This window comes from Mastigoproctus giganteus, chromosome 11 (assembly GCF_048544385.1).
Source record: "Mastigoproctus giganteus isolate SK-2022 chromosome 11, ASM4854438v1, whole genome shotgun sequence".
Taxonomy (NCBI): domain Eukaryota; kingdom Metazoa; phylum Arthropoda; class Arachnida; order Uropygi; family Thelyphonidae; genus Mastigoproctus; species Mastigoproctus giganteus.
This window is the reverse complement of record NC_143585.1, coordinates 74,210,742-74,225,891: the sequence shown is the minus strand read 5'-3', so window position 1 is coordinate 74,225,891 and position 15,150 is coordinate 74,210,742. Positions and strand designations below refer to the sequence as shown.

The 15,150-nt window shown below is 36.0% G+C and overlaps 1 protein-coding gene across 2 annotated transcripts in view; it reads left to right on the top strand.

Annotated features, from left to right (window-relative positions):
• Window positions 1-15,150, top strand: part of LOC150078128 (mitochondrial carnitine/acylcarnitine carrier protein-like) — a 126,720-nt gene that overhangs the window by 37,133 nt on the left and 74,437 nt on the right. For both annotated transcript variants that reach the window (XM_090384279.1, XM_090384278.1), the window contains exons 2-4: window positions 5,678-5,770; window positions 8,520-8,647; window positions 12,997-13,087. In XM_090384279.1, the coding sequence (XP_090240405.1) occupies window positions 5,693-5,770; window positions 8,520-8,647; window positions 12,997-13,087 (297 nt within the window). In that variant the 5' untranslated portion in view covers window positions 5,678-5,692. The remainder of the gene's footprint in view (window positions 1-5,677; window positions 5,771-8,519; window positions 8,648-12,996; window positions 13,088-15,150) is intronic.

The window sequence follows — 15,150 nt, the reverse complement described above, 5'->3', positions numbered from 1 at the left end:
TCATCTGTTGTCTCTACCATCCTCCCAACTCCACTAATCACTTGGAGCTTTTTGACTTTCTCCAGTCCAACTTTCCTAACAGTGAGGTAATTTTCCTTGGTGATTTTTATGTTCACAACTCCAGCTGGCTTCCGTTTCCTAGTCACACCGACCCAGCTGGTCGAGATGCTGAGGCTTTTGCAATTACTAATGACCTTGCACAGATTGTTCATTTACCTACAAGAATACCTGATAATCCTAATCATACAGCCAACACGCTTGATCTTTTTCTCACAAACAACCCTTCTAAGTACACGGTCGAAGTGAGAGGTCCTTTAGGCACTTCAGATCACAACATGGTGATTGTCTCTTCTCCAATGGAACCTTTATCTCATGGCTATTCCCATCCTCGTGTTGTTTGGCATTACAAGAATGCAAAATGGGATGACCTGCGAGATTTCTTTTCCTTGGTCGGATTACTGTTTCAAAACTTCCGATATCAACGTTTGCACAGATCGTGTCAGTGAAATTATTCTTGCAGGAATGGAATCCTTTATCCCAAACTCCACTTTAAAATCTTGTCCTTTATCTAAACCTTGGTTTTCCAATAAATGTGCTAAGGCTGTTCCAGAGAAGAATGTTGCATATCGTAATTGGCTTGTTTCTAATTCTTCAGTTTCATTTTCTGCCTACACCAAAGCTCGCAACAATTGTAGGCGCCTCTGTAGCCAGGTGGGAAGGAGAAGCAGTGCGTAGCACACGCTTCTTGATTAGACCGGGGTTTCAGCCCGTCACCACCAAATACAGAGGTTGCGGAAAGGTCAGTGAATGACCACCGCATATCCCGGAGCAATGTGGCCTTAGTTGCTAATGCTCCTAAAAACCAAATAACAAACAAGCAACAGTTGTAAAGCAGTTATTAATCAGTCCAAACTAGAGTTTGAACGGGCTAAGAGTAGAAAACCTTGCTTCTTGCCCTAATGGTAGCCGAGCATTCTGGTCCCTTGCTAAAGCTATTGGCCGCAACTTTTGCCCATCTCTGGTCCCACCTCTGTCCAAACCAGATAGTTCTGTTGTCACTTCAGCCAAGGATAAAGCTGACCTGCTAGCATCCCATTTTTCTTCCAACTCATATATTAATGATCTTGGTAAAACACCTCCCACCATTCCCAACACGCTCCATTCAATGTCTCCTGTGGTCTTCCGTCAAAAGCATGTCAGAAGGATTTTGATGAATCTTGATGCTAAGAAAGCTCTAGGTCCCAATGGTATTTCTCCACTTATTCTGAAAACCTGTGCTGTTGAACTAACTTCTATTCTTTGCCGCCTTTTTTCACTTTCTAATTTGTCTGACAAATTTGATAGGATATTATGATGTGGTTACAATGGAACTGGATGCAAAAAATAATTTTGATATCATATATTTGGATTTCAGGAAAGCTTTTGACACTGTTGCACATGGAAGACTATTGTACAAATTGGAGCAGAATGGTATTAAGGGTAAGTTGCTACAATGAATAAAAGGATGGTTAAGTGGGAGAAGACAGAGGGTGGTAATCAATGGGTGCTGCTCTTCGTGGACTAATGTTATTAGTGGAGTCCCACAGGGTTCAGTGTTAGGTCCACTGTTGTTTTGTCTATTTATCAATGATATTGATGAAGGTATATCAGGCTTAATGTCGAAGTTTGCCGATGATACAAAGGTTGGCAGGGTTGTTAATGACAGTAATGGCAGTGTGCTACTGCAACAGGATCTAGATAATTTGGGCAGATGGGCTAAGAAGTGGCAACTGAAGTTTAACCTTGACAAATGCAAAGTACTGCATATGGGTAGAAGTAACCCGAGAGAAACGTACCAACTGTGGGGTACTACACTTAAGGTGATAGAAAATGAAAAAGACCTGGGAGTAATTGTGCAGTCAGATATGAAGTTTTCTGAGCAATGCAGACAGGCTGCCAGGGCAGGTCATGGGGTTTTGTCAATGATATATAGGAATTTTGCTAGCAGGGAGAAGGAGGTGATTGTCCCTCTGTATAAGGCAATGGTCAGGCCACACCTTGAGTACTGCGTACAGGTCTGGAGGCCTCATTTTAGGAAGATTGTAGATTTACTTTAGCGTGTACAGAGAAGGGCAACAAGATTGGTGAGGGGAATGAGGGGATCCTCTTACAAAGAGAGGCTTAAGTTCTGCAAATTGCAGTGGCGGGAGACTAGGCACCTGCGCAGTGATCTAATTGAGGTATATAAGGCCTTGAATGGGTTAAGCACGCTGAATTCTGATGGGATCCTTCCACGTGTTCAGATTACGAACCTAAGGGGGCATAAATTCAAATTAAGAAAAGACAGATGTAGAATAGATGTGCGGAAATTTGCCTTTAGCCAGCGGGTGGTTAATTGCTGGAACAAACTTCCATCTGTCGTTGTGGAAGTTGACAGGTTAAATAAATTTAAGGAGGAACTGGACAGGCATTTGGAGGGAATGGTGTGTTTTTTTTTTTTTTTTTTTTTTGGCTGATGCTGCATAAGTTCATACACTTGCTTTCTTGCATCACATGCCACTACTACTATTCCAAAGGTGTTTTTCGTTCTGCTTGGAAATTTGCTCATATCCAGCCAGTTCCTAAAAAGGGTGACAAATCCCTCTCATCCAATTATCGTCCCATTGCAATTACTTCAACTCTTTCTAAAGTAATGGAGAAATCAATTAACCGCCAACTCTTAAACTACCTAGAAACCTTCCGTCTGATCAACGATCGCCAGTATGGATTCAGTCAGTGTCGTTCCACTGGTGATATTCTGGCTTATGTTACCCATTTATGGACTAATTCAATAAAAAGGTTCGGTGAAACAGAAGTAGTTGCTCTTGACATCTCAAAGGCTTTTGATCGTGTTTGGCATAAAGGTCTTATAAACAAGCTCCCATCTTATGGTTTGCCAACTGTTTTTAGTAATTGGTTATCCAGTTTTCTCTCTGATCGCTCACTGAGGGTGATGGTAGATGGCTCTCTGTCTTCTAACTTCTCCACTAATGCCGGTGTTCCCCAAGGTTCAATTCTTTCCCCCACTCTTTTCCTCTTGTATATTAATGACCTTCTTCCATTGACTGGGAATCCTATCGATAGTTTTGCCGATGATAGCACATTGCATTCAACTTTCCATTTTGAGAAACCTTGTCCTGCTCAATCAGCTTCAACTTCTCGAAAATCTGCTACCAATTCCTTAAATGCCGATCTTCAGGTAATTCTCCAGTGGGGCAAAGACAACTTAGTTGATTTCAACCCTTCTAAAACTCAGTCTTGTCTTATATCTCGAAAAAAGGGATTCTTCTGCTCCTATGCTTATCTTTAGTGACACTCCGATTTCTAGGCAAAATGATATATCTCTTTTGGGGATTACCCTGACTTTTAATCTCTCTTGGCACAAGCACATTACAAATATTGCTTCCTCTGCATCTAAAAAACTTGATTTTCTCTTTCACTCTCGGCGTTACGTTTCTTCCAAATAACTGCTCACTCTGTATAAATCGCAAATCCGCACAGCCATGGAATATTGTTCCCACATCTGGGGTGGTGCCCCCAAAACTTCTCTCAAGCTTATTAATTCCATTCAGAAGAGGGTAGTTAGGTTAATTAATGATTCATCTCTAACAGAGTCTCTCCACTTGCTGTCTCATAGATGTACTGGACCTCTTCTGCAGATACTTTCATGGGCACTGTTCTTCTGAATTAGCTTCTATAATTCCCACTCTCTCCTTCAAAACAGTCCGAACACGTGCCGACACCAGCCAACATCCATTTACCGTCCAACTTCAAACTCACAGAACCAACTTTTCATCTTCCTCGTTTATTCGTTCAACTGCCGTTTTCTGGAACAACCTTCCTTCATACATATTTCCTGAAAATTACAGTCTACAGAAGTTCAAGTCGGATGTCAACAAATATCTTCTTTCGTCTTCTCAACCTCCAACCCAAGCACGGTACTAAGTACTATAGGTTCTAATACCTCTCGTATTCGGGGTTTACATAAAAAAAAAAAAAATGAAAATTAATAATCAATACTACACTATCTAATAGATTCCTGAATGCAGTGATACGTGTTACGCTATCTAGTTTTACATTAGAGCTACCTATTTACCACAATTCAAAATTTGAATTCCCTACTACTCACTCTATACTATAAAAATGGCTGCAAGATTTGAATGAAACAACAGTTTTATGTATATTAGTATTAGTAACGGCCGTATGGTGCAAGAAAGCCTATGGCTTATGCTGCACCAGCCAAAAAAAAAAAAAAAAAAAATCCGAACAAAACAATGATAAAAACAAAAAATAAATAAATAACTAAATAATAATAATTAATAAATAAAAAAAATAATAATAAAATAAAAAATAAATAAAAAGGAAATGAATCCTATCATCCTATGCGCTTCCCTACCCGAAAGTACTATCCAGATGACCTTTGAATTTCCCCAAACTGTCGGCCTCTACCACCCATGAAGGCAACTTATTCCAGTAATTTATAACTCGCTGGCTAAAATAAAACTTCCTGCAGTCCAATCTAAACATTTCCCCCCGTAACTTGAATTTATGTCCCCTAGTTCTAGCATCATTTATAATCTTGAAAATTTTGTCCTCATTCATTTTACTGATGCCTCTCAGAGCCTTAAACACCTCAATCAAATCTCCTCTAAGGTGTCTAGTTTCCAAACTCTGCAACCCACATATTCGAAGTCTTTCATCATAAGGACGCCCTTTTGCCGATCTTACCAGGCGAGTTACCCTTCGTTGCACCCTTTCAAGAAGCTCGATGTCTTTCTTTAGGTGCGGTCTCCATACTTGAACACAGTATTCCAAGTGTGGTCTAACATAAGCCTTATATAATGGGATTATCACGTCCCTATCTCTACTTGCAAAAGTTCGATAGATCATCGATAGGACACCATGGGCCTTCCTTGCAACCTGTTTACAATGCTCAGAGAATTTCATGTCTGACCGTATCGTAACACCCAAGTCCCTTTCCTCCAGTACTGGGTTTAGTTGAACTCCACCAAGTGAATACGTTATTTTGGGATTACTGTTTCCCAGGTGTAATACCTTACACTTTGTTGGATTAAAGCACAGCTGCCATTTTTCTGACCATTATTAAGTAGTAACCTGCAAAATCTCTATTAAAAATAAAAATAATGAGTGTAACTAGAACTATAAAGCTATTTATAATATAATATGACAGTTAAGTAAATGAAATGGCAGAACACTCTCTCTCTCACTCTCTCTCTCTCTCTTCCATAAGTAAATCATTGTTATTGCATATAGGTATAAACTTGCAATTTAATTATCTGCTAAGCTTTAAGTGCCAGTTCAATAGTTAGACCTGTAATTTTTTTAGACTTCTGTTGAAACTGACAAAATTATAATTTTCTCAGTTATGTTCTGTTCTTTCATCTTTTAATTACTAATTTATGTTAATTGTGTGTCTTTTAACATTCGATCTCTTAAAATAGCATCTTTTAACACTTTAATTTCTTTTTGAGCATTTCTTATTCTCCAAGTAAAAGATATTTTTAGACAGTCTCAAAACTAGTACTTTTTTAATAGTTCTGCTGCTTCGTTAACTTACTTTGTGAAGTAGCAATTAATTATTTTAGCTTATTACCATAATAATAATCTTTTGAATTTTAACAAGTTCTATTTTTTCTAGGTTCGTTTACAAACCATGCCAAAACCGTTACCTGGACAACTACCAATGTATTCGGGAACATTTGATTGTGCACGTAGCACAATAGTTAAAGAGGTAGGTCATAACTTTTATACATGAAATGCCCACATGTGAAATGTTTACAGTTACAGTTTGTTAAGATATTTAGTGCATTAAGATATTTAGCACTTTTGACTGTAAGTGGAAATAATTTCTGAGCCATTTATGGTTTGAAAATACATGATTATATTCACTCTCAGCAAGAAAAACTAAAACTAGTATTTTATATTCACATTTATTACAAGCTATATTTTCTACATCTACTTTCCCAAACCATAATGGAAGTAATTAATGCATAATTAATTATGCATCAATTTATTTTAAAATGCATTATAAGTGAATGTCTCAATGTCAAGGCTAACTCTTTGTTATAAATAGCTCGCAATGGCTAGATGAAAGTTTTCATATTTTTTCTATATCCTCCAGCCAGCAATTAAAAATCAACTTTATATACAAATAAAAAAAAAAATAAAAAAATCTGGTGGAATGTGCTCTTTTGGTGTGCTTTCATTTAGCACAGTTTCACTTTTGTATGATTTTTAAACAGACAAACCTTTTTATTTAGCATGGATATAATTTTCCCGTTATGAGGGAATTCCTGCCAAGGAACTTAATACAAAAATCTCATTGTTTCATGGATCTTCATTTTCCTTAATGAGCACCATGTTGGATCAAGGGTTGCAGTTACTTAATACCAACCTTAATATTAATTTACATACCACTACAACCAAAGTTTAGTAAATCTCAAGGTTAAGTTCTAGATTGTGCTCTGCACTTTTTACATATTCATGGGGGAAAAAAAAATAATAGAATATAATTGAAGAAGTATCAATAAGAATAATATTAAAATACCAAATAGATAAAGAGGGATATAAACTAACCCAGGCAAGTCCAGAGGCAGAGCATGCTGCTTAAACAATAGTGCAGCTGCTGCCAGAAACAAGCAAGGAATTTCTTCTTAAGTCATATCTGTATTCAGGTACAACTTAAGAAGAAAAACAAAGTTTAGGGGAACTACAGCGACCCCAAACTTTTTGTTCAAGGAAGTATTGGCCCTAGAAATTCCCAAAACACTTGAATTTCTATATTTCCTGCTAACAAACAGAAGAATCAGGGTGCCTTTGAGTGATCAAAACAAATGCAACAGAAAAGACTAGGAAGAAACTCTTAAAATATGAAATGTAAATTTCTGTGTTGACAAAAGCCAGTTGATAGGTGAAACCAAAGTGTAAATATGCAGCTAACTAAAATTATAAAGTTAAAATTTGTAAATATGCAGCTAACTAAAATTAGAATGCAAAACAAATTAAATACCAAATTATAAAATTTTTAAATTAAAAAAATCAAACACAAACCAAAAACGCAGAAAATAAACTTAATTAACAAACGCTATTAGAAAAGGGTAACCACATCGAAGGACGAAAAATATAAGGGAATAGAAAAGCACAAGGACATATAAATGAAGTGTAGTATCTATATCATATTTTACTATAATGTAAATTAAATCTGTTGTGTTCAAATAATGTTTTACAAAATTAAACACTATTATACCAGGTTAACACGGCACACATGATGAACATGTGTGCTGTGGAAGTTTTAATACACTTAAAGGGGAAACTATCCGACTTTAAGAACCATTTTCTTCTGATTTGATGGAATTAAATCAGAAGAAAGCCAAAAAAAAATGTCTCTGCCTTTCCCAATCCAGATTGACTTGATCCCAAGTCAAAAAAGTTAAGTGAAGCTAGCAGTGAAAGTGCCAAAGAAATTGCTACAAACTGCAACCAGTAGTGCTGAAGAGGTGCCAACTGCCACTTCCATGCTGGCAAACATTAAAAACCAAACTATCAAATATAAATAAAATTAAAATATTGAATAGATAAGCAGTAATCTACACTCGCATGCCAAACACAGAGGCATGATCTCCTGCTTAAAGAATGGCATAACTGCTGCTGGAAAGAAGAAAGGACATGCCATTCTTTAAGCAGAAGATCATGCCTGTGTACTTGCCTGGGTGAATGTAGGCCCATGTTTATCTATTCAATAATTTAATTTTTTTAAGTGGTAATTAGCACATTTTCAGCACAACTTGTTGCAGTTCGTAACAATTCCATTAACATAGTATAATAGTGTTTGATTTTGTAAATCATTATTGGATCACACGACATTTAATTTACATCTTAGCTTCTCCTTTAACCTTCTCAATTCCAGAATCATTGTGGAGAAGAGAATTATTGAAAGCATACTTCATGCAGTCCAACACAGTTTTCAGCATTAATAACTGAAACAGGAGAAAATTTGTTACTTCCTTAATGGTTGTCTCTAGTAAAGCGTCGACTCAACTCTCCTTCTCCTCCTACTTCTTTTCTCTTCTAATAGCAAAAAAAACGGCATGATTGCATTCACAACCAACAACAACATCCAAAAGACAGCGGCTACAGTCTCTTTTCACCATCCGCCCTCATACCAAGCTCATATGTTTATTCCAGCTGTCTAGAGATTATGTAGGATTTTCCATAGCCAACAGAACCTCTAACTCTCTAAATGCAGCCTATTGCAGTTAGCAGCAACCTTTATCTGTGGTATAAACTTTTTTTTAATTCAATTAAATCTATAATTTAATTTATAGATCATTAGTTGATTACATCACATTTAATTTATACCTTGATTTAAAGTTTTAAAAGTATTGCATTCTAAATACAAATTAATTATGTTTATTACAATGTCTCTCTTTCTATATTTTTTCTAGATGAGCAATATGAATAAAATGCATTGTTTCTTTCAGGGAGTTTTAGGGCTATATAAGGGGATGGCTGCCCCATTAGCTGGTGTATCTCCGATGTTTGCTGTCTGTTTTTTTGGTTTTGGTGTTGGGAAGCGTCTGCAACAGAAAACTCCAGATGAGGAACTAACGTTAGTTTTTTTTTTTTTTTTTTTAATTAAATTAGTATATATTTTTATTAATGTGTTCATCTGTGTGAGAGATCATTTAAACTAATTCACGAAAGAAATTTCTTTATGATCTTAAGAATAACTTATATATAATGCGCACATGTGTGTATGTGCACATGTAATAAATGAAAGTGTGTGTATGTGCACATGTAATAAACGAAAGTTATACATAGGTTTCATTAAAATTCAATAGAAATTTGTTTATATAACCCTCAAGTTTCTTCTAAAACATGATAAAAGTTATGATAAAGGTTATGATAAAAGTGACAATAAAATATTGGACCTTGATTCTTCTGTTTTGTTAAGGAAAACATCTATTGCTATAAAAGTTTCCAAAGTTTAAAATAGTGCTGCCAATATTTCAATAAAGTTAAATTGGCTTGAACTATAAACCCATTATAACATTTTAAGCATTGACAAATGCAAGGTACTGCATATTTGTAGAAGTAAACACAGATTAACGTATCAACTGTGTGGTACTACACTTAGGGTAGTGGAAAAGGGAAAAAGACCTGGGAAGGTAATTGTGTAGTCAGATACAAAGTTCTCTAAGCAGTGTAGACAGGCTAGAGGACAGCTCACTGAGTTTTGTCAACAATATTCAGAAACTTAAATTCAAAAGTGTTTTTTTGGACCCTCTGGTCACGGACAAGAACAGTCATTGGATTTTTGGCTGCTGTAAAGGGATAAGTGTTTTTGATAGTTTTACCATATTCTTCGTTAATTTAACATGCTACATTGTGTTTTACAAAGATATTAAATAGGTTTAGTAGCGTTCGTTAGCTTCTTATTTTGAATTTAACTAGTAATTTTTGGAAGTTAAGACTCCCGGTGTTGGCACCAATATTGTTGAACCAACTGCCATATTGTAATCGATAAGAAATAGCGTAATGTATATATCTTGAACTGATAGTGTAAGGTTGAGGTAAAACTAGATATTACTATACTTTGTATTACTAGATAACGCAATACAAAGCACTGTATTAGGAATCTGTTAGCTTAGTATAGTATTATAAATTAATCAGAAATATCTATTAATCTTATTAAATTCCATTGTTAATTAAACTGTATTTAAATGGAAATCGTGACCCAGATTAGAGCTGCAAAGCAAAGATCACAGACTAGCGAGAGTGCTGTTACCCGGAGAAGAAACGAAGGGGGACGATTCTCCAATGCATCACAGCCTCAAAAAATGTGCAAAATGTGAAATGTTTGCTGAACTTTCTAAAACAGGACATGATCTAGCCAAGAAGGATGTCTTTGTGTGTGCTAGATGCCTAGAGTGTCAAGAAATTAGGTGCCAACTCAGAGTTCTGATGGGTGTCTATGAGAGCTTGAGGTGTAGGGTTAATGCCCTTGAAGAAATTAATGAGGGGCCCATCAAACTCAGCTACCCTGCTCAATGGCAGTGCTCACTCCTGTGCATCAGGCAACACAGAAGCAATCTCCAAGGCAGAATGCATTGGTCCCACAGGAACTAGTTATTGTTGATGACTCTATTGTCAGGGAGACGGGGAATATACTATGCAAGAAAGATTGGAAGGATTGGAAAGATAAGTTGGGCAAATGGGCTGGGAGGTGGCAACTGAAATTTAACATTGACAAATACAAAGTACTGCATATGGGTAGCAGTAACCCAAGAGAAACGTACCAAGTGTGTGGTGCTACACTCAGGGAAGTGGTAAGTGAAAAAGACCTGGGGATAATTGTGCAGTCAAATATGAAGTTTGCTGAGCAGTGCAGATGGGCTGCCAGGGCCAGTCATGGAGTCTTGTCAATGATATATAGGAATTTTGCTAGCAGGGACAGGGAGGTAATTATCCCATTGTGAAAGCAATGGTCAGGCCACACACCTAGAGTACTGTGTACAGGTCTGGAGGCCTCATTTTAGGAAGGATGTAGAGTTGCTAGAAAAAGTACAAAGAAGGGCAACAAGATTGGTGAGGCGAACAAAGGGGTGCTCTTACCAAGAAGGGCTTAAGTTCTGAAAATTGCAACGTCTAGAGACTAGGCACCTGTGAGGTGATCTGTTTGAGTTGTATAAGGCCTTGAATAGGTTGAGCAAGCTGAATGCTGTAGGGATTCTTGCTCAGATTAAGAACACAAGGGGACATAGATTCAAATTGAGGAAAGATAGTTGTAGAATAGATGTGCGGAAATTTGCCTTTAACCAGCGGGTGGTTGATTTTTTTTTTGAACAGACTTCCATCTCTTGTTGTGGAAGTTGATAGCCTAAATAAATTTAAGGCTGAGCTGGACAGGCATCTGGAATGAATAGAGGGGTGAAATGGGAGTGGTTTTTTTTTTTTTTTTTTGCTGATGCTGCATAAGCTTGCTTTCTTGCATCGTATGCCTCTGCTAATGCCAACTTTGCTAGTAGGGATAAGGAGGTAATTATCCCATTGTAGAGGGCAGTGGTTAGGCTGAACCTTGATACTTGCATACTTATGTGGTGGCCTCATTTTACAAAGTATATAGATGCTGGAATGGGTGCAGAGAAAGGCAATGAGATTAGTGAAGGGAATAAAAGGGTGGTCCTACTAAGAAAAGCTTCAGTTCTGCAAATTGCAACATTTGGAGTTCAGACACCTGCAAGGTAATCTGATTGAGGTGTTTAATGCTTTGAATGAATTGAGGAAGGTCATTTCTGATGGCATTTTCTCTCTCTCGCTCTCACTTGCTCACTCACACATAAATTCAAAATGAAGAAGAATGGTTGCAGGATAGATAAGCAGAAGTTTTTCAGCCAGCAGGTGGTTAATTTTTGGAATAAACTTCTATCTGTGGAAGTGGATAGTTTGAATAAATTTAATGAAGAACTAGACAAATTATTGGAGTGGATGAAGAGGTGATGCTTTTTTTTTTTTTTTGTGATGCTTTATAAGCTTGTTTTCTTGAATCATTTTCCACTAATACTATGCATTTTTGGTATATTTAGCCTTTTGAATACAGTCCTCACACATGCATTAATCCACTTAATTTCAGTACCAGATATAATACTCTTTTCTTCTTTTTGAAGTTGTTTAAATTAATTGCAATACTATTCTGTCGTATAAATAAATGTTTTATTGTTCATATACAGTAATTTTCTTCTGGCATAAACAGCTGATTTGAATTCTGCAGTGGAACATTCAGCATGTCTCCCTTTAATATTCAGAATGTCATCACACTTTAATCCAAATTATACTTAAAATATCTGGACACTCTCTCACACACAACAATATGCTTTTGAAAACTGTACATTTACATTTATTTTTGACAACCAGCACTTTCAGCTGCTGTTTGTAAAATTTATTCATTTAATTATTATTATTTTTTTTTTTCTCAAAAAAATATAAACTTGGCTGTACTTTCACTGTATATAAAACACTAAAGAAAAAATTTACTGTGGAATGTACAATCTTTCAACACATTTTCATAGCGTAGTGTGACTAAAGTATTCATTAAAGTCGTATAGACTCTGCACTTAATATCATATGATATTAACAATTAATCTGTACTTTTTGTTTAACTCTCATTTCTCTCTCTCGTGTTAGTACAATGGTGCTCATTTACTGTTAGTGGTTTTCAACCGGAGTGCCACATAATTTCAGTTTAAGTTACTTAAACTTGTTTTTTTTTTTTTTTTTAATTTATATATTTATTTCATTATAAAGTGTACAGTATCTTTTTATTTTTTATATTGTGGTGATCTATAATTGATGTTTATTTAGTACCTCTATATAAAGAATAAAATTATTTGTAAAATAATAAGAGGAGTTTACCTCAATATAATAAAATAAAAATATATATATATATATATAAAATCACTATGAATAATTTTTCATGCAATGTTTTCTTATTGAGAAACATGCTTAGTCATTTTATGCAATAACAACAAGCTTATTATCTATTTTAAAGTTGGAAAATAATATATAACTGCATCTTTTAAATTTTTAAATACTGCCATCAGAAAAAAATATTAATTAGGTTTTTCTCAATAGTATTTTATAGTTAGGCATAAGTTGCAAACTAAATCTGAAACAGTTTGTCTTTTTCAGTGATAAATGGCTTTTCAGTATCGTATTAGTTATAGAAATGTATTCAAAATTGTGTTTTTCTGCTTTAGCTGTTTGGCAAAAGCACTAATTTTTATTAATGTTATTGGTTTGGGAATTCTCATGTTTTTAAACTTTTTATGATCATTTTTTTGTATTGATAAAGTTGTCAAGTAGATTTTTTTTTTTATACAATTTACTTTGAGATTTTCTTCTTTGTTATATAATAATGATTTTTTATTTAAATTAAAATTATTATTTTTTAAATTTTAGATTAATCCAGCTTTTTAATGCTGGGATGTTGTCAGGAGTATTCACAACAGCTATAATGGCTCCAGGAGAAAGGATAAAATGTTTATTACAGGTAATGATTATTATTTGAAAAATGATGTCATTTTTTTTTCTTCGCACATCTATTCTACAACTGTCTTTCCTCAATTTGAAACTGTGCCCCCTCAGGTTCTTAATCTGAGCAAGAGAAAGAATCCCATCAGCATTGAGCATGCTCAACCCATTCAAGGCCTTATACACCTCAATCATATCACCTTGCAGGTGCCTACTCCCCAGGCAATGCAATTTGCAGAACTTAAGCCTTTCTTGGTAAGAACAACCCTTTGTTACCCTCACCAATCTTGTTGCCCTTCTTTGTACTCATTCTAGCAACTCTACATCTTTCTTAAAATGAAGCCTCCAGACTTATACACAGTACTCTAGGTATGGCCTGACCATTGCCTTGTATAATGGGATAATCACTTTCCTGTACCTGCTAGCAAAATTCCTGTATATCATTGACAAGACTCCATGACCTGCCCTGGCAGCCTGTTTGCACTACTCAGCAAACTTCATATTTGACTGCACAATTGCCCCTAGGTCTTTTTCACTTTCCACTTCCCTAAGTGTAGTATTACACAGTTGGTACATTTCTCTTCAGTTATTGCTACCCACATGCAGTACACTGCATTTTTCAATGTTAAACTTCAGTTGCCACTTCTCAGCCCATTTGCCTAACTTATCTAGATCCGGTTGGAATAGCATACTGTCTTTACTGTTGTTAACTCTGCCAACTTTTGTATCATCTGCGAACTTGGACATTAAACCCGATATACCTTCATCAATATCATTTATAAATATACAAAACAACAATGAGCCCAACACTGAAACCTCGGAAACTCCACTAATAACATTTGTCCACGAAGAGCAGTGTACATTGAGTACCACTCTCTACCATTTCCCACTCAACCATCCCTTTATCCATTGTAGCAACTTACCCTTAATACCATACCTCTCCAATTTGTACAGTAGTCTTCCATGTGCAACAATATCAAAAGCTTTCCTGAAATCCAAGTATATGATATCAGAATTATTTTTGGCATTCAGTTTCTTTGTGACCACATCATAGTATCCAATCAAATTGGTCAGACAAGGCTTCCCTTTAACAAACCCATGCTATGTCTTAACTATTACTGCAGATGATTCTGCAATGCTTCTTTAATCAGTGATTCCATTATTTTCCCCAGAACGTAAGTTGAAATAACAGCTCTATAGTTACTTGTGTCACATTTTGAACCCTCTTTGTGAATTGGTGATACATTTGCACACCTCCAGTCCATGGGACCTGCCCTGAGTCCAAGGAAGCTCTCATAATTATGGCTAAGGGTTTGCTTACTTCCTTTGCTGCTTCCTTTAATATAACTGGATAGATCCCATCCACCCCAAGTGCCTTTTTTATGTTTAACTTCAACAATTTCTCTTGCACTTTGCTCTCAGTTATTACAAAATCACTTAGCTCCCTGTTAGAGTTTGATAAACTTCTGCCACTTCTCTCATTGGATAACTCCTCATGTGGGAATGTAGATGCAAAATACTCATTCAATTTATCAGCTACCTGAGCATGATCATCAATAGTCAACCTGTCTATGTTAAGTGGTCCAATCTGATTCATCCCTTTCCTTCTAGAGTTTACTTATGTAAACTCTAGAAGGAAAGTTGAAGATTCCTTTGCCAAAGATTTCTCGTAATCTGCCTTCGCCTGCATTAACCTCCTTTGACTTGATTACAGCTTGATTGACTTGATTATAGTTTATATCTGCCCTAGGCTTCTGTGTCACCTGATACTTTACATGCATCCCATGCATTTTTCTTCTCTGCCACAAGCCTTAATTCATCTGACAGCCATTTAGGCCTTGACCTTGAACAGTATTTTTTAGTTGGAATGAAAAGACTAGTAGCCTCCAAAATTAGGTCCCCGAAGTCTTCCCATTTAGAATTCAATGTTGGTAACATCATCAGTTGATCCCACTGTACAGAATTTAAAAACTGCCTGACTTTTACGAATCACCTTTGTCTTTAAGTAATTCCGACATCAGTACATTGTGATCACTGTCACCCAGTGGTTCCTTTATCTGCAAATTATTAGCGCATGAATAA